Source organism: Apodemus sylvaticus, chromosome 14 (assembly GCF_947179515.1).
Source record: "Apodemus sylvaticus chromosome 14, mApoSyl1.1, whole genome shotgun sequence".
NCBI lineage: Eukaryota > Metazoa > Chordata > Mammalia > Rodentia > Muridae > Apodemus > Apodemus sylvaticus.
The window spans coordinates 71,238,760-71,258,784 of record NC_067485.1 but is presented as its reverse complement, the minus strand read 5'-3'; the positions used below and the strand labels follow the sequence as shown (position 1 = coordinate 71,258,784).

The window sequence follows — 20,025 nt, the reverse complement described above, 5'->3', positions numbered from 1 at the left end:
TTACATTGTACTAAATTAGATGCAATTTTTATTTGAAAAATTAATTTAAATTCACCTTCTCTCTTAGTTTCAGTACCGTATCCTCTTCGCAGTGACTTGTACTTGAAGCATTATAACCTGAAAACTCTCCATTTTGATGTGCATCTGAGTCCTCCTCCATCATTGTGCACAGGTCCATATACCTAGACAAATATGCAAAACAATTAAGTAAACTATTATCACCATTGTATGTTTGTATATTTGTGCTGTTTTTTATGAAATCTGGCTTTAAACATTGGATCTTCCAGACTGTATTTTACAAGTATTTGCATTACAGATATAAGAATAAGCCTGGTTAGTAACTGAAGATTTTAAATTATAATCATTTAATACATTATGAATAGTAATATGGTTTATAATACTAAAGCAAAATTAATAATAATCAAAAGTGTGATTCTGTGACTATTTTAAAAGTATGAGATTGAAATAATTTTAATTTTTGAACTTTAAAATAAATACCAGGACAGAGAAGTAGGAGGGGGTGATAGGAGAATGGGCAGAGGGAAGAAGGCTTAGGGAAATTATGGAGAGGGGGGAACCAGGAAAGGAAAATCATTTTGAATGTAAACAAAGAAAATTGAAAATAAAAAGTTCGAAAAAATAAAATAAAATGGTTGAAATAAAAATGGTAAATAAAGTATTAATATTGAAATCAGGAACTGAATTGTTATAAATATCATATGTCAACATATATTTTCATATATCAAAATAAATGATTTACTTATAATTTTGTTTTTAATTTCCAGGATTGTTTGTGTGTGTGTGTGTGTGTGTGTGTGTGTGTGTGTGTGTGTGTGTGTGTGTGAATGTGTGTGTGTGTGTTTGTGTGCATGTGTGGACTTTGTCTCACTGTGTATACGTACACAGGAATGCAAGTATCCTCATAGGTACAAGTACTGATACTTCAGAAGTTGTTGTTACAGGGAGTTAGATGCTACTTGAAGGTAGATGCTGGTAACTGAAATTAGATACTATTATTCTGTTGGTTAACTTTGTTTTGTTTTGTTTTGTTTTGTTGGTGTTGTTTATTATTATCAACTTGACAGACACAAGTTTAATTTGAAAAGAAAGAAACTTTACTGACAAAATTATTGATTATACCATTCTAGAGACATGCCTGTGGGAACATTTTCTTAATTACCTCTGGATGGGGAAGAGGCTTAAATCATGTATACACACAAATGAATACATATGTTCAAGACACACAAACACATGCAAATAAACAACGATTCATTCCACATAGTAGTACCAAGTATGTGTGGTGTGTGTAAGTACCTTGGTTGAATTCCAATCAAAATTAAAATTTAGAATGAAGACAAATAAAGCCTTTGAAGGATAATTGGGAAAAGAAAAGAGGACAATCAGTGCGTTAAGACATAGGGGATCAAATATAGAAATATGGGGAAAGACTTGAAAAGATTCTATGGCCCTTTGTAGGAGAAGTGTTTGAACACTTGGGCTCCAGTTACTGATGATGCTTGGGCAGGTTATGGAAACGTCAGGAGGCAGAGGCTTGCTGCTTTCCCAACTACTGTGGAATCTGTCCCTCTGTAAACACAGCCCGTTTATTCCTTAAGTTTTCTTTGGTCATTGAATTTATCATAGCACCAGATGTGTAACTAATGCAACCTTTTAAGAAGAAATCTAGAGAACCTCCTAATGTGGTTTTCACAAAATGCAGAAGATGCAATATCATATGCAGAATGTTAAATCACAGGAAAACACTAGTCACACTTTAGAGAAATCAAAATTAAAATAAAAAATAAAAACAAAAGAGGCCAGCCATGTTGGGAGACTCAAAAGTTACGAGAAATTTTGTATTATTTTATTTCAGGTGATAGAATAATGACATCTTTCATGCATTACAAGTCTGAAAGTTTTCATGTTATCTATCATTCTGTGTACTCAATCAAATAGAAACAGAAAGGGCTGGAGCATGGCAGCAAGGGAGGGAGATGAAGCAAGGGAAAGAGGAGAGAGAGGGGGAGGGGAAGGAATCGAGGGAGGGAGGGAGAGAGAGAGAGAGAGAGAGAGAGAGAGAGAGAGAGAGAGAGAGAGTCATTCTAAGCCTGAAGATTCTGTATTCAGGATGTCAAAAAGTACTTAGAATGCACCTGTGCTATGCATGCACAGGCATTTGACAATGTTCCAAAAAGTAATAGAGTATTATAGTTATTCAGCAATATATTAGTTATCAATTGAGGCTCCCTTCTCTTAGATGAATATAACTTGGTTCACAAAACTAGGCAGCACAGAGGCCAGAGAGGAAGGCTGCTTAATGGATTGCCGCTCATATTTTGCCTGACCTGATTTCTCCTACACCCCAGAATCATCTGCCAGGGATGGAACCTATACACAATGATCTTGTTACCCCACATTCCATGGTCATTAAGAAAATATCTGCACATGTTTCTTATAAGCAATTCTTCATAGAGGCATTTTCTCAATTGTGGTTCTTGCTTCTCAGATATGTCTGGATTGTGTCAAGTTGACAAAATCAACCAGCACAATTAATTATTACATATAATTTATAGATGCCTTAAAATAAAAAGACATGCCAGTGGCCTTAAATGAAAATTAAATAATTTTGGATTCTGAGCTCTGTTTGATACTATAGAACAATTCCTATATAAAATATAAGACATCAATCTGTATGTTAGTTTATGTACACATACATGTAAATTTCTTAAAGGAAACTCAGGTTTGAAAATGTTTATATTTCATGTGTATATGGATTATGATCATGGAATATTAGTATATCTTTTTATGGGTCCACATGAATAACATATCATGGTTAAATATTTAAAAGTAGAAGAAAACCCAATTTTATCCATGTAAATTTTGATCTTTTATAACAAGCACACAAACAAGATATGGGTATTAATATCTGAAATGTAGGAGGAAAAAAATAAAAGCATATTTCAAAGTAGAAATTGAAAATATATTAGGAAGATTACAGTTGACATCAGAGAATGCTTTCACTGTCACTTATTATGGTCAAAATCATCACAGATGTTAGCAATTAATACTGTTCTTCCAAAATTTGAAATTGTGTTGTAGGTTTCTTATATGAGTTTAAAAATAGAACTATTTGTTTTATTATAAACTTGTAGACAAGATAGGAATTTATATTTAGGTTTTGGTAAAATCACTCTTTAGTTGTGGGTGAATGCTTTGATAAATAAATGTCATACCTGTCTATTTCTTCTTCTAGTTCCCTATTTCTCCTTCTCATTTCATGCAAACTCTGTGTCAGTGACAGGTACAACTTAAACTGTTCTTCTTGAGCCTTTTCAGACGTTGAAAAAAAATATATGAATACAATTTTAACTGTAGAGATCCACTTTTCTTTCTTAGAAATATTATTTACCAAGCATAATATTCTTAGATAATTCAGAACATATTTTCTGAAATTGATACATGTGAGCATAGATTTCAAAATAATAATTTTTAAAATTGTCTTATGGATTTGGGTGTTTGGCAAGATTGTATTTTTTGTAGGCTTAGGCCTACCTATTGCCAGATCTGAGGAGGAAATGTTACCAGTTTCCAAAAGAGCTAGAGTTCCAAAAACTAGGCATTGACACATGGATGCTGGGACCTTAACCCAGGTTTCTGCAACAGCAGCAAGTGCTCTTACACACTTAGTCATCTCATTGGCCCCCAGATAACACTTTATAGAAGACCTCAGCTATGTGACATTTTCATTGTGACATTTTTCTGATATATAAATTTATAAATATTATTTGTTAAACATGGGAAGGTTTTTTTTTCCTAGCTCACTAATGTAGCCCTCTTTCTGGGACTCTTCTTCTGACTCTTCCTCAGTAACGGTCTCCTTGTTTCTCTACTGTCTATTATACACCTGCAGTCTATGATTCTGACAGCACCTCCAAGGTTGAAGTCCCCACTCTTCCCACTCTAACCCTCTCTCCCTCAGGACTCACCATTTTTCTGCTATTAGAAATGTCATCTTCCATGCTTGCCACAGTAACATTACATCATACTATCATAAATAGAGACCACACATGTACTCTGAAATCTATCCTGTGGTTCCAGAATTCTATATTTCTTCCCTAGGTAAATATTCCATTCCTAACTTTAACCTGTAGAAGTCAGTCCCTGGGAGGATCTTATGAGTCTCTAATAGAACTCTTCCATGACCCAAGATATGGCCAGTACCAGGCTGAACTCTGTCTTCCTTTCCCTAACTCTCATACTTCCTCAGTACACCCTTCAATAGTAACAACTACTATAATTAATGGTCATAATTACTCCTCTTTCCTTTGGTATTCCAACCCTACCAAGTCTCCAAGACCATTACCATGCACATTGAAGAACTCAATGCCACCAACAATTATCAAAAGGAGATATTTCAAACTTCCAACACTCACCTTCCCAGGACTTATGACACTCACTTAAGAGGAGTCACAGGCAGAACTCTTCTCCTCGGTTTGCTGTGTTCTTACCTTTCCATCTGTCTTTTTCACCTCATCATCTGTGGACATACATAAATAGCCTCCCTCCCTCAGCAGAAAGAATATTCATATTCCCATCCCTATGCTACTTGGGGCTAAGAATCCTATGACCCTCTTGAATGGCAAACTTGCTCTGCTGGTCTGGTCAAGCCCTTGTTTCCCCTCAGTAACTCACTCTATTCCTGACATTGGAGGACCTTTGGGGAGGATGTTCTTTACTCAGAGTGTGATGGTTGGGATATGCATGGTTCTTGGGAAGAGACACTCTTAAGAGATAAGGCCTGCTGAGAGTAGGTGTGGCGTTGTTGCAGGAAGTACCCCACTGTGGCAGTGGGCTTTGAAGCTCCACCCATTTCTGAAGAGTGCTTTCTCCTACCTTCCTGAGAATGCCAATCTATTGACAGAGGTTGGATCATGATGGAGAACTCTTAGTTCATTCTCCAGCACTATGCCTGCCTAAAAACTAAAATGCTTCCTGTCTTGGTATTGTACTGGACCTCTGAACCTGTAAGCTAGTCACAAATCAATTTTGTCCTTTATATCATGGAATCTGTTCCCAGCAATAGAAAGCCTAAGACATACACACACACAAAAAAAAAGGCTTTGCCAACTCTCTTCTTGGTACATTATTCATTTCATCAAGACATGTTCTCATCTAACTCACCCCTAATAGCACCTGCTGGTGAAGGCAGAAGCCATGCCTTTCTCTGGCAGAATATGCATCACTCAGGTATCCTGTCCACAACTGGCACTGAGTGACTGCAAATATGAGTTCAAGCCAATCCACACTACTAGCCTGGACTTCCCACCTCAAGTCTCTTTAGGCTTGTCTCCTTTCTCTTTCATTTCTCATAGAAAATAAAAACACCAAGGGTGTGAGAGGGTACCCGGTCCTAACGGGGAGGTCTTTAGTCAAAATGACCAACAGCGTGGAAATGGAACCTGAAGAGACCACCTCCAGTAGATAGACATGTCCCGAGTTGAGGGATTTGGCAATCTACCCATCTCAAAATATGGTCCCAGGATTGTTCCTGTCTAATGGAAATGCAGGGACAACACTGGAGCAGAGACTGAAGTAAAGGCCATGCAGAGACCACCTCAACTTGGGATTTATACCATATACAGATGTCAAATCCCTAACTCTGTTGCTGAAACCAAGATGTGGAAGAAGCCTGGCATGGGTGTACTCTGAGAAGCTCTACCAACACCTGACTGAGACAGATACAAATACTTACACCAAACCATTGGCCTGGGCATGGGGAACCCTATGGAAAGAGTGAGGGAAAGGACTGAAGGAGGTAAAGGGTATTGCAACCCCATAGGATAAATAACAGTATCCAATAACTGGATACCTCAGAGCTCCCAACAACTAAGCAACCAACCAAAGAGCATACAAGGGTTGGTCCATGGTCCCTGCTACAGGATTGCCTTGTCTGGCCTCAGGGGGAGGGGATGTGCTTGTTCTTGTGAATGCTTGATGCCCTAGAGAATCAAGATGCTAAAGGGATGATGTAGGAATGGATGAGTTGGTGTGGGAGCACAATTAGAGGTTAAAACGGTAGGGGAAAAGGGTGGGGTGTTTGTGGAGGGGCTCCCAGGAAGAGGAATAACATTTGAAATGCAAATAAATAAAATAATATAAAAATAAAATAACAAATACTAAAGATCTTTCAAAATGTCATATGGAGACCTGATACTATAGAAGCTTTCTAAAGAATATTCATATACACATGTATAAAATGAGTGAAAAAAGCGTTTCTACAATGGGGTGATGCTGGCCCTATTCAATACCGCAGTGGTAATAAATGCTATCCCAGGAATGGTTTTCTTCTTCTACAGTTTTTGACAAGCGAGGTCATACGATATTCAGGTACTTCCTAATGCTCTTGGTTACCCTCTAAAACCTGATGGAAAGAAATTATTCCTGGAGACCTCACTCCTTGAGCTATAACATGTGGGAATCTACAATATAACCTGGAAACATTATTCCCCTTAGCTAGCTTTCATAGTGCTAGAAGCTGCTAGAGGAGAAAAGAAATCAACACATATGTAGATATGAACCCTGCTGCCTGCAACTATGACTACCATTGCCAGCCATCACTGGTGGTAAAAAAGACTCTTAATCTACTGTTTTCTAATTGGATGTAAGGCCCCTTTTATATGTTAAACCCATACCATGAACTGTTGTCTGAGCCAAGAACCTGTGACTAAATATATCCTATCCTTAGTGGAGAACCTACTACTGCACTACCTCATGGGCAGACAATTAACCTGACTCCTATAATTACTAACAAATAGTAACAATGTGAAGCTATCAAATATTTGAACAGGGAGAATATCTGACTCTCCTAAAATGTGGTTATATGCTGCTTCTGAACACAGGAAAATTTCTTTCAAGTATTAGAGAATTAAAACAAAATGGACTTCATAAGTCTATACTTACCGGGGTTCTTGAAAGCTCTTCATTCTCCTCTGCTTGGAGGCTTGCTGCATCATTTAATTCTAAACTTTCAAGGGTGGCCCTAAAAATATGTTTTAAAATGATTGTGCATAACTGGCCACATTGGAAAATACCAAATTAGTTTCTGAAGAAACATTCAAATGATTACACAAATTCTGAAAAATTTGAAAGATAGTGATTTGGAAACTATCACTCTCTCTGTGCCCCTTTGTCTCTATAAACTTTAGATGTAATTTGAAGAAATATGCATTTTCTTTTTTTGTCTTAGTGCATATCAAACTTTCACACATACAAAGCATACACACATTGAGTGAGTACCACCCACCAACAAACTATGAATTTTAAGTAACTAAGACCAGAATGTTTCCTGATTTCAAAAGTGTGTAATTACTATGAATGATGCAATTTCTCTTTCTTCATTCTTTCCTTGAAAACACTAGAGCTATTCAGCACAGTGCTTACATTATAGACCTCTGTGAGTGACCCTCATGTCCCAAGATCATGACGCAGTTTGCGTGTTCATAAAGTACCTCATGCAACTAAAAGAAGCACTAGGTAGACTGTGCCCTGTGTTCCTGTTGCAAAAACAAAACACTGCCCTCAGGTCTTTCCTGACATGATAGACTAGAGATTCTCTGAAATGCTGAGCCGATATATTTTTCTCTATCAAGCTGACTTCTGAGCGATCACCTCCATAGTGAGGGAAGTGATTAAAAAGGAAATGGAGTCATTTAATCACTTCTGTAATGATACTGCCAATGTGTTTCTTAGACTTTGGAGACTTGAATAGTGGGCATTTGGAAAACGTGGGAACTGTGGTTTACATTTGGCTCAAAATAAGGCTGGACTAATGAATCACTCTTGCATGAGTTCATGAGACCAGAAAACTCACTTACATGAATGCAGATCATGAGCTTGCAGGTGGAATAAAGAACTCTTCTACAGAGTTGGCCCAAGGCCATACACATTAGATTCTGTCCTATAATCTGTATCCATCCCTGAAAATCTCAGTGATATGGAATTTAAAAGTAGTCAGTAAGTTTATTTAGTGGAGGAAATATTCCAGAAGTCATTATACTTTGTGCTATCACATTGTTAATGCTCATGGTTTTAACTTTGCTTAGGGCAACCAAGTGAGTTGAAAAGTATACAGGTTATTTAGAAATGTGACATCATCCTGGTGGAAATAGACAAACTTTCGACAAGATGGCTAGCAAAGTAAAAGGCTCATCAACCCTGAAAACAGCTTAGAGTACTTTGCATTAACAGGGCTGCCTTTGAGACAGGCCCAAACTTCAAAAGTACATGCATAAAATGAAAACAAAGAGGGAATGCATTCTTTAGGATAGCAGTGACTCTCAACCTTGAATACAGCCTCAGTTATACTCTCCTACTAAAAGCCAGATGGGGATTTGAGTCTGGAAGTTTGGCTGCCCTGTGTCCACAGGCCTGGGTGTTACTTAAGCTGCAAAATCACTAAGTAGTAACCATTCTGGTGATAGTCTTGCAGTGTATGTCAAAATGCAAGCATAACTTGGCAATGGTACGATAAAGCAGTATTGCATAGAAACGCCAGTTAGACAAGACGATGTGAATCTGTTAAAGTCCATATACAGAATGTCTGAGTGGTTTATGTGTAAAGGAGTGAAGGTAACACCTAAATTGTCAAGATGCAAAGAAGTAATAGGATGTTGCAGATGTCAGAAATAGAAGATTTTAAGGGATGGAAGTACCAGTAAATGAATGGAACTGGCCCAAAATCAGACCACATGTACTATATGGCACTGCAGAGGCAGGGCTGCCCAATCCTGGTGGAGTGTATGTGGCACCACCATGTACCACAGACTGTGGGTATGTTTTTTATGTTTGTCCTGCTGGGTTTCAGGCTGTACTTGGTATAATATTCATTAATATTTTCCTATTATTATCTTTTGGTATATGTTAGGTAATTGACATAAAAACCTATGTAATTTTCATAATTTATGAAAGGAATTGGATTTTAGTGTCAGAGAAAAATGGCATTATGAATAATGTAGAAACTATTAAGATTATCTATTTGGCCTTTGAACTTGGACTAAGCAAATTTTGCATTGTCAGATAGCCACAAGCTTCTGGGGGTGGTCAAAAGAAGAGTGCTATAGTTTAAATTTCATATAGTCACCATGTTTTAGTGTTTTAAAGCTTTACCATTCCATTGACTTGCCCAACATGATGAAGTGAATGTCTCATGCACTGTGAACCCCAATGACCTTTTGTAAAGAACCAGGAAAAATAACTTTTGTTTCATTATGAATCAAAATGTCTACCCTGCATATTGTGCTGATGTTGAATTAGAACACAGCCAGCACTTCATTTGCATGTTGCTGTGGCTATGTAAACTACACCTCTAATGTCACATCAACTGTAGTAGGAATGCCATTGTCCATAATGCTTCATGTCACTTCATCCAGGTAATTCAGTGATATTTAAAGACACATAGTCAAGGACTACTGCACAGTCCCTGAATAAATTTGCCAAGTCTGATAAGCAGGAAATTCCATTTTGTTGTGACTTTTGTTTATATATGCATTTTTACTATGGTTTAAACACACATTAAGTACTGTGGCTCATATAAGGTCATATTTGTGTTGTTGAATTTTTCATTTGAAAATGAACATGAAGTTTCCAACTCAAATGAACAACTTTGAATAAAAGCCTTCAAAGAATACTCATCACAATGTGAGCTACATACAATAACTGTGTTGTGCATTAATATGATTGCAACTGATCATCCTCTAGGTGGTATGACAGTAAGTTTACATAAGTTTCACTGAGTCCTTTACCATACTACTGAAAGTGGCAGAATATGAGGAGCTTGAGGCCCTGAACACATCACACTACATCATGTATGTTCACAAATTACATTGAACAAGCCATTTTGTACATTTGTAATAATGCATAGGTTATGTTCTTAGTACTGCTTGGCTGGAATGATCATGTTACATTACACTCAGGATCTCCCAGCTTAAGCAGAACGTAGCAGATAAGACTATGGGAGGCATCACAAGCACTGATATGAAAATAGCAAAGTGGAATCAATATTCTCTAGTCAATTAACATCAGTTCTCATGCAGTAGTATTTTCACATCTATGGTGGGAAATGGTAGGAAATACCTACAACTGCAGTTCCTCAAACTATGAGGCAGTTTTGTTCACTTTCTTTATCTGCTTGTGTTTTCCTGTATTTGTTTCAGGGATTAATGTGTTTCCTCTTTAAGGACTTCTACTTGTTTACCTGTGTTCTCTTATATTTCTTTAAGGGAGTAATTTATGGCCTTCTCAAGACTTCTATCATTTTCATGAGATGAGAATTTAGATCTGAATATTGCTTTTCAGGTGTGTTGGGGTATCCATGGCTTGATGTGGTGGAAGAACTGGGTTCTGATGTTGCTAAGTAGTATTGGTTTCTGTTACTTATGTTCTTGTGCTTGCCTCTTGCCATCTGGTTATCTCTGGTGTTAACTGGCCTCACTGTCTCTGACCAGAGCCTGTGCCTTCTTGAAACCTGTGATTTGATGCAAGATATTTCCTATCCATTCACATTGAGGCTGTGAGAGGCCAGAGATGACAGGGGAGAGAGGAGGAGGGGGAGCTAAGAAAAGGAGGGTTAGAAAGAGAAGGAGCATGGGAGCTGCACGAGGGAGTGCAGGAGGGGATGCACAGATCCAGATGGTGTCAGATGGGTTTCTCCTGTACTGAGAGGTTAGAAATATTGGGACAGAACTTTATCATTGTAAATTGGCATTATGAAATTGGAACTTTCTTATACATAAATATATTTGGTTAACTATTCAAGTTTGAGGGTCACTCTATACCGGATACATGGAAGGACTGGTACAAAGGCCTGGTTGTGCAGTACTTTTTATAAATAACTGCTACAGTGATCCTGGGATTCTCTGATCCTGGATGTGTCAGAACTCCTTGGGGTCAAGCTGCATCTGGGTGGGGCCTGAATGGGTGGGAATCCAGAGCACAGGCTCAGCTCTGGGAACAGGTGCAAATTGGAAGGAGCATGGGCCTCTGGCTGGGCAGGTCCTAAATTCTAAACTTCCTAATACTGTGACCCTTTAATATAGTTACTGCTATTGTAGTGACCCCGAGTAGAAAATTACTTTTATTTCTACTTCATGATTGTAATTTTGCTATTTTGTGTATTGTAATGTATATCTTTCAATGTATTATATGTTTTGTAATGTAAATACTTCCTAAGGGTCTTATATGACACCTGTGAAAGGGTCATTTAACCCCTAACTTAGTAACAACACACAGGTTGAGAAGAACCAGTGGGGTAGAGAATGAATAATTACAATATCTTATCTAAAATTACCAAAAAAATTAATAAAAATATTAGGTTTCAAGTTATTCTGTTCACTAAAGTTTATAAATTTTATACAACTAAACTATAATCTTCATAAAATATAATTAGCCACAAGGATGTTTCACAAAGGAATAAAGAATGTTAAAATATGTTCAAGCATTTTGTTCATTATTAGAATCCAACATCATACAGATCATCTCAAATGCATTCTTACAATTTTTTATTTCTATTTTATTTTCTTTCAATTTACTCTATCAATTATATAAATCATACAATTTACTTGATAAATTTAGTAATCAATTACAAAGTATCAAATGTCTCTCAACATACAAATTTGAATTTTTTCTGTGAATTAATGTTGAATAATCTATTTAGAAATCATATATTTGCCTTGTGCATATGAGAATGAAATAAGATCTAAGTTTATCTCTATGGACGGGTGATACTTTACTACTTTATTTAAAATTCTTGGTTCACTATAAAGCAATATAATATTAAAAGAATTTGTCTTAATTAAGAAAACTATTGTTTCATATTCCATCGGTGAAATTTGAAATTAATATAAATTTTGTTTGGAACAATTATATCAGCCAAGTCCTTTAATATGATTTACATCCTTTAGCTAAAGGAATCAATATTAAAGAATATATTCAAATTTGTATTCAAATAAAAATAATTCAATATTTAGAGAAGCTTTTAAGAAAGTGTATTCTTTGTAGCATAATTGTAAAATATTTTTTAAAACTTTAATTGATGCCTCATGAAAATGAGGTTTCTCTGTAGATATCAAGAGTGTGATTGCATGGGACACATACATATATCTCATATACGCATATGTACATAATTATGGAAATAGTAATAATGATATTTGTAATTTAATTATTTTCACATTCTACAAGGCTAACAATTCTCCCACTTAACAATTGAAGCACCCAACCAGTCACCCCAAAATCAAACAACTGAGGCCAGAAGATCACAAATTTGGGGTTTCCCTAGACTACATAAAGATATCTATCAAAAGTAATAATAATAAAACCCAAATATGAAAAGTTCTTCCCTTTCAGAACACTTACAAAGTTAGTGACAAACTACAAATGTTCTATTTATGCTCTAATGAAAACAGTTAAAATATTTCTCTAAAATTGGGACATCCTACCTCAAACTGCATAGCTCATCTTGCAGTTCAGCATTTTCAATCTCTAGTTGAGACCACTCCTCTCGCAGTGCAATAATTTCATTACTTATACGTTCACAATCTTCTTCAATTAGTTCACAGTTATGTTTTTCAAAGTCTATTGATCTTTTATATGTATAAACTGCACCCCAGATTTTCACTAGGATCTCAGAATTTATATCTGTATTAGAGAAAAAGCACAATTACAGTACAGCAGCATTTTTGATAAATAAAACAGACTAGAGTTTTACCTAAACATGATGCACTGTAGAAATGTATCCTGAGGACCCAAACAGTGGAAGACATGGTACATTCTGAAGATATGAAAAGAAGACAGTTAAGGTGTTTAGTTTAAGAACTAGTAGAGAAGACAAAAAAAGACATAAAACCAGATATTACAGACTCAGATGATACTGAAGTCAAACAAAGTTTTAATGTTGAATAAGCATGCAGGAATATGCCCTAATGGAAGGGATGAGTAGGCATGAAGTAAGAACAAGAAGTAGTTGGTCAGAGTGTGAAGAGGCACATTGCCAGTATTCTACAGCAGACTAGAAGTGGAGATGCTATTGCCCTCTAAATCTAAACAAGGTCAAGTAAAAAGTACTGATTTTGATTCCTACCTCAAACAACACAAATCAGAAAAAAACATGTTTTAGAAACTGAAGATTATATGCTTCAGACATGACATAAATTGTTAGCTAATAAGCACTAAAATAGTTTGATGATATTATCCCAATTTTCTATCTCTGTGCTGAGATAGTACAGACTAGGTTAGAATATGATGAGGACAAAGCTATTCTGACTCTCCTAGACTCCTGGAGCTGTGCAGATAAGCTATTTGGTGAAGAAAGCAGCCAGAAATCACAGGCCAGAAGTCTGGAAAATAGACACAAAGAAGAGGGGATGCTCTGGGCATGTTACTAGGCCGTCTGAAACATACTATAGAGCACATAACAACATTGGAATTCCAGGAAATATCCTGGGGCTGAGGGACACAACATCCCACACAATTAGAGGAGACCACCAGTGTTCACACAATGCCAGGAAAAGGGCATGTCTTCCCATAGGCTAGAGTAAACAAGGAATAATTTACAGGACCATAGTTAGCAAAAAGCATTGGCATGCTTTAGGAATGGAGAAAAAACAATATGCTGGGTGCATTTGTTGTGGTTTACCTAATAATTATACAAACTACAAAAGAAGGACCAAACTGATTATAAGAAATATATAATGCATATATAGAATTCAGAAAACTGTATAGAATGGAATGGAGAAGAAAGATAAAATCATTACTACAGACTAAAATGATAAAGAAATGAAACTAAGTTTTGACATCAAATAAGATAAAACAAAATCATAAACATAGTTAAATATATTAAGCACATATAAGTTACATATAAGTGTTGATAAATAATAAATAAAAATAGAATAATAAAATACATATATGAATGTCATGAGGTCATGTGTCATACTTAAATAGTTTTCATTTATTATTATATGGACACACAGATATGGGTATTAATTTAAATTAAAAAAAAACTTACATTACTATAAGGACACAGATATGGGTATTAATTTAAATTTAAAAAACTTAAGCTACAAAATGTTGCATAAGGCAAGAATATAAATAAATGTGAAGATGCATAATATAAACTGATCACATTTCATGGCATTACTGGGTGCCACTATGGTAAGCTCAAGGCTCATACAACTGTGAGGAAAATGCCATATGTGGATAAATCCTACAGGGGCAGCTTTTGCTTTCAATAAATTTCTCTCTATATTAAGTGGCTTCTCATAATTTTTATGAATCTTTACCAAAATATATGGTACAGCAAGCACACAAAATCGGTCTTAACAACTCTTTAGAGTATTGGTACAACCTGCACTCAACCAGTGTGTTGGAAAGTTATGTTTTGTGAGAAAGAAAATATTTGTGTATATTTAAAATGTTGAAGTGTGACTTTCTGGTTTTGTCATATGATACAAACTCACATGGTGTTTTGCTGAAGCAAGACCCAAGGGAGGTCAAGTCATGTTTGGAGAGATTATAAGTAGAACACAAAGACAGTGATAAGGAGCTTGCATAGCTAGCTATGCAACTCTGCTTTGGTATTGCCTCTATACTGATCTTCAGTTTGCTGAAAGAGACAAGGCAGAAAACTCCTGGCATTCCAGCTGGTCTGACTTATTCCTAGCCCCTGCTGACTTATGCCAACTCAGGGGAGGCCTAGTATCTTCTGCTGAATTGTGCCACCATTGCTGACTCTTGTTTGGTGACACTTTTGTACTGCCCTGTTGGTATCCGGAGACTACTGAACTTGTCTGATGTTATCCTGAGTAAGGAGATTAGAATCACCATCCAAAGACCTACTTTTAAACAGGTACACATACCACTTGTCCTATTTCCAATTTTTCCCCTGCCTTTGGATGGTGGGCTAGAAAGTTTATTGAAGTGATTGATAAGCTGTATTAATGTACATATTAAAAAATCTAAGCTTACACAATGTTGTGTCATGATTTGAAATGATGAGGAATGACAAGATTTCTCAGTCATTAAAGTGTTTGCTATGCAAGCTATTCTAAATTGAATTTGAACTCCAGTACCCATAACTTAGCAGGTTTGGGGGTGTGTTTTGTTTTGTTTTGTTTTGTTGTTGTGTTCCTTTTTTAAGCTATGCATGATGGTACATTCTCTCATCTTAATGCATGGGAGGCATAGACAGGAGGATACCTGGAGCTCACTGGACTGCCAACCTAACTGAATTGATTAGCTTTGACATCAGTGAGAGTTGCTCTTTCAAAAGAAATGAGGTTGAGAGCAATTTAGGAAGATGCATTACAGGCACACACACATAGATATACATACATGCATGCATGTGCATACAAACACACATACAAAAATACATTAACACGCACACTCCATAATATTGTAAAACATCTTAGCAGATTAAAAATTAGATCCATCAACCTTAAGGGAGCTAGCTAAGTGTATATGGGTGTTGGCTGCACAAGCATGAGAACCTGAGACCAAACCTCCATACAGAAAACACATATGACTACACATGTGCCTGTAAACCCAGCCTTTGAGAGCTGCAGACAAGAGCATTGGTGCTCATGTGCCAACCTACCTTCAAACTCAGTGAGGTACCATCTCAAGGAATTAGGAGGATAATCTTAGAGCAGGATACCTCAACTTCTCCTTCAGTCTGTGCATGCAAAGCGATGCTCACACCCAGTTACACACACACACACACACACACTCACACATTTAATAAAAATAAAATATTTTTTTGAATTTTAGAAGACAATGCTAATACCAAGTAGAAGAGAGGAGCCAATAAAACAAGAGTAGTAGTCTAAGAGTGTCTACTCAAAATATCATATGGCAGAGTCATCATGAAAGGATTCAGCATCCTTTACCAAAGTGACTCCAGAGAGCTGCGTCAATCTTCCAGTCACATGAAGAAGCAGCTATAAAAACAATAAATTCATGAATTTCTTAGGCAAATGGATGGAACTAGAAAATATCCTGAGTGAGGTAATCCAATTACAAAAGAAAACACATTGCATGCACTAAGTGATAAATGAATATTATCCCAGAAGCTCAGAATACCCAAGATATAATTCAGAGACCATATGCAGCATAATAAGATGGAAGACCAAAGTGTGGATACTTTGGTCCTCCTTAGAATAGGTACAAAATATACATGAGGGGAAATACAAAGACAAAGAGTGGAGCGGAGACGGAAGGAAAGACCATCCAGAGACTGCCCCACCTGGGGATCCACCCATATACAGTTACCAAATCCAGACACTATTGTGGATGCCACCAAGTGTTAGCTGACAGGAGCCTGATGTATCTGTCTCATGAGAGGCCCTGCCAGTGCCTGACAAGTACAGAGGGGGATGCTCTCAGTCAACCATTGAACTGAGCACAGGGTCCCCAATGGAGGAGCTAGAGAAAGGAACCAAGGAGCTGAAGGGTTTTACAGCCCCACAGGAGGAAGAACAATATGAACCAGCCAGCACCCCCAAAGCTCCCAGGGACTTAACCACCAACCAAAGAGTACACAAGGAGGGGACCCATGGCTCCAGCCACATGAGTAGCAAAGGATAGCCTGGTAAGACATCAATGAGAAGAGAGGCCTTTGGACCTGTGAAGGCTCATTGCCCCAGTGTAAGGGAATTCCAGGAGAGGAACTGGGAGTGGTAAGTTAATGCACAGAAGGAGGAGGATGGGATAGGGGGTTTCAGAGGGGAGACCTAGAAAAGGAGTAACATTTGAAATGTAAATATAGAAAATATCTAATAAAAAATTAAGGAAAATACAAATAATAAAAGAAAAAGAAAGAGAGAGAGAGAAAGGAAGGAAGGAAGGAAGAAAGAGAGAGAGAGAGAGAGAGAAAGAGAGAGAGAGAGAGAGAGAGAGAGAGAGAGAGAGAATCACACTCCCTCCAAAAAAAAATCAAACAAACCAAAAAGAAGTAACGAAAAGGCCCACCCCACCAATTTAATGTATTGGCTGACTGGCCTGTTCCATTTTGTTGAAACACATGAGTCTAATGTAACAACCCCAAGGCCATGGTGTCAAGCTCGCTCACTGAAGCTCTGAAGGCTTGCTGGCAGCTCCTGCTGAGACTAGTTTTCTGTTCTTTGATATCAAGCATGCCTATGTTTGGGCAATTCACCCTCATCAATAGCACACACAGGGGCTGCATGCAGAACTCCTACCTTTTCTCTGCCTCATGAGCTCTTCAATAAAATGCAAAATAGTGTCACAACTGTACTGCTCACAGTCCTTTGAGTTTCCCTCACATGATATTAGTTCCTTAAGGTCAAGCATATTATTTCCTTGTTCTTTGACCTATAAAATGAATAATAGCAATTTCAGATATTGTCATGTTGGGTACCCCATACACTATAAAGAAGAGACCCGTGTTTTACATAAGTAACAAGCAAAATGCTTCTGAAAGACCAGATTTTGAAAGGAAAGACACCTTTACTATTGGTGACTTTTAAAACTATTTTGGAAAGAAATATTTGAATATAACAAAAGAATCTTAATTTTTATTTTATTTTATACTATATTTCTAAGTCCATTTATTATGTATTACTTTGATTTGTATACTGTATCTTAATAAATATGATTTGAAATTAATTTTTGCATACCTCTTCTTTTTCATTGGAAGTTTTCTTTGAAGACCTACAAAAAATGAAATACTTTCAGATGAATATTAAACTTGTAAAATAAAACACAAAAAATGTTTATTTTCCCTATCCATAAAACTTACCAGGTTATTACAAATAAAATGATTTTCTGCAAAGGAAAGAAGCTGTAGACAAGAAGAGGAACATTGATATACAATTTATACCACTACTAAAATCATAAAAGATGGAAATTACAACTGGAGACACGGCTCCAATTAACAGCAGATACTGCTTCTGCACAGGAGTTGAGCTCAACAGCCAGAACCCATGCTGTGTGACTCATAACCAACTAATTCCAGATCCAGAGACATACAATGCCTGTGCATTCTTCAGCCACCTGCACTCATGTGTGCATACTCAAATACAAGCACAAACATTTGCATCATTTTAAAATAATGATGACGATATTAATAATTTTTAAAATAATAAATTTTGATCAAGTATTGTAACAGTTAAGATAAGGGGACAATATAATATAGTATGCTTTGTTTCGTAGAGGTAAATATACCAACATTTCCAATGTCATTCTCAGCAAAACGGAGTCTCATATTTAGTAAAACCTGCCTTATTAACACCACTGTGCTCTTTATATGTGTCAAATACCTTTAAGAATGGAAAGGCTTAGCTGTTCTTAGGCCTTCCTATGTAATTGCCGTGCATTGTTCTAAGCATTGGACTTGCTGTAAATTTGTTTTAATTCCAATATATGTCAGATAATTTTGAGAAACATAGAAAAGACCATGTGAATATGTGACAGATTTGAATTCATACTCAGAAATTCTAGAATCATAATTTATTTCATACTAAACTATGAAAATAACTTTTCATCTTCAAGTAGATTTAAACGAAATAATAGAAGATGACAATAAATTACCATCCCACTTTAGTAAAAATTATACCTAATCATGTGACATTTTCAACTAGTTTTACTTGAGAAAGTATCTCACAGCCCAAATTCCCAGTTTCTCTTACCACAGCATCTTCAGTGCTGAGGAATCTTGTAGAAATCACTTTTATTTTCAAAATCTAAAAAGACATGGACTCACACAACTGTTCAGTTGTTAAGTCCCTAAGTTGCAAGTGTGAGGCTCTCAGTTTGATTTGTCAGAAGTTGTGGGGGACAAAACATAGCCAAATGTGGTGGTCTGGTGTGCACTAGGAATCCAGCACTGGGGAGACAGAAACAGGAGGGTGCCTGGAACCCTTGTCTGTCCACTGGCCGAAGGGAAGACTAAAACTTTTCCAAAATCACCATCTGTAGGCTGCACTAGTATCCAGTTACTGACTCACATAATTTTGATACCTGAACTGAAAATGGTCTGAAAACCATCCCTGTCATTGGTGCAGAACTAAGCTTTGCAGCATAGAATTAGCCATCATCATTTCAAATCAAGCATGCATCTAAAAAGCACTCATGCCTTCATTTGGTCTCAAAAGGGTACAGTGAGCCCCATGAAACAGTTGAAACAAACTGCAAGATAAAGTATAGGAAATTTAAGAATAAATGGATATGTGGGTTCTTTCCAGCGTCTGGCAATTATAAATAGGGCTGCTATGAACATAGTATTCCCTCCCCTTATTACATGGTGGGGAATCCTCTGGGTATATGCCCAGGAGTGGTATAGCAGGATCTTCTGGAAGTGAGGAGCCCAGTTTTCGGAGGAACCGCCAGACTGATTTCCAGAGTGGTTGTACCAAAACATAATCCACACATCAAATGAGGTACAAGAAGAAAGGAGGAGTGGCCCCTTGTTCTGTAAAGACTCAGTGAAGCAGTATTTGGCAAAACCAGAACGGGGAATGGGAAGGGGTGGGTGGGAGGACAGGGGGAGAGAAGGGGGCTTATGGGACTTTCGGGGAGTCGGGGGCTAGAAAAGGGGAAATCATTTGAAATGTAAATAAAAAATATATCGAATAAAAAAATGTGAAAAAAAAGAATAAATGGATATGTTATTTTTCTAGGGGAGTTATAGGGGTTATCAAAACATGAAATTTACAAACTGCATTCAGCTTTTCTATATATGACCTACCAATTCCAGTCCACATAAATTAGAAAACACTAAAAACTTCCTATGTGACTACAATGAAGTAGAAATACTTGGAGGAAAAGCAGAGTCCTGCTTCTTTTTTAGCCTATGTTTCTCTAATAGTTTTCATATTTAAATGCTCAACTTATACAACCTATTAAGGCACACATTATTGAAATAAAAATAGGTTCAATGACCAATAGAATGTGTGTGTGTGTGTGTGTGTGTGTGTGTGTGTGCACATGGGTGTATTTACATGTGTTTGAATGTGCATG

At 36.8% G+C, this 20,025-nt stretch overlaps 1 protein-coding gene across 1 annotated transcript in view; it reads right to left on the bottom strand.

Annotated features, from left to right (window-relative positions):
• LOC127664593 (ankyrin repeat domain-containing protein 26-like) overlaps positions 1-20,025 on the bottom strand; it is a 68,416-nt gene that overhangs the window by 19,054 nt on the left and 29,337 nt on the right. The window contains exons 5-10 of the mRNA XM_052156638.1: positions 17,685-17,718; positions 17,247-17,379; positions 12,492-12,690; positions 6,961-7,039; positions 3,234-3,328; positions 56-182 (exon numbers count right to left, since the gene is read on the bottom strand). Of these exons, the coding sequence (XP_052012598.1) occupies positions 56-182; positions 3,234-3,328; positions 6,961-7,039; positions 12,492-12,690; positions 17,247-17,379; positions 17,685-17,718 (667 nt within the window). The remainder of the gene's footprint in view (positions 1-55; positions 183-3,233; positions 3,329-6,960; positions 7,040-12,491; positions 12,691-17,246; positions 17,380-17,684; positions 17,719-20,025) is intronic.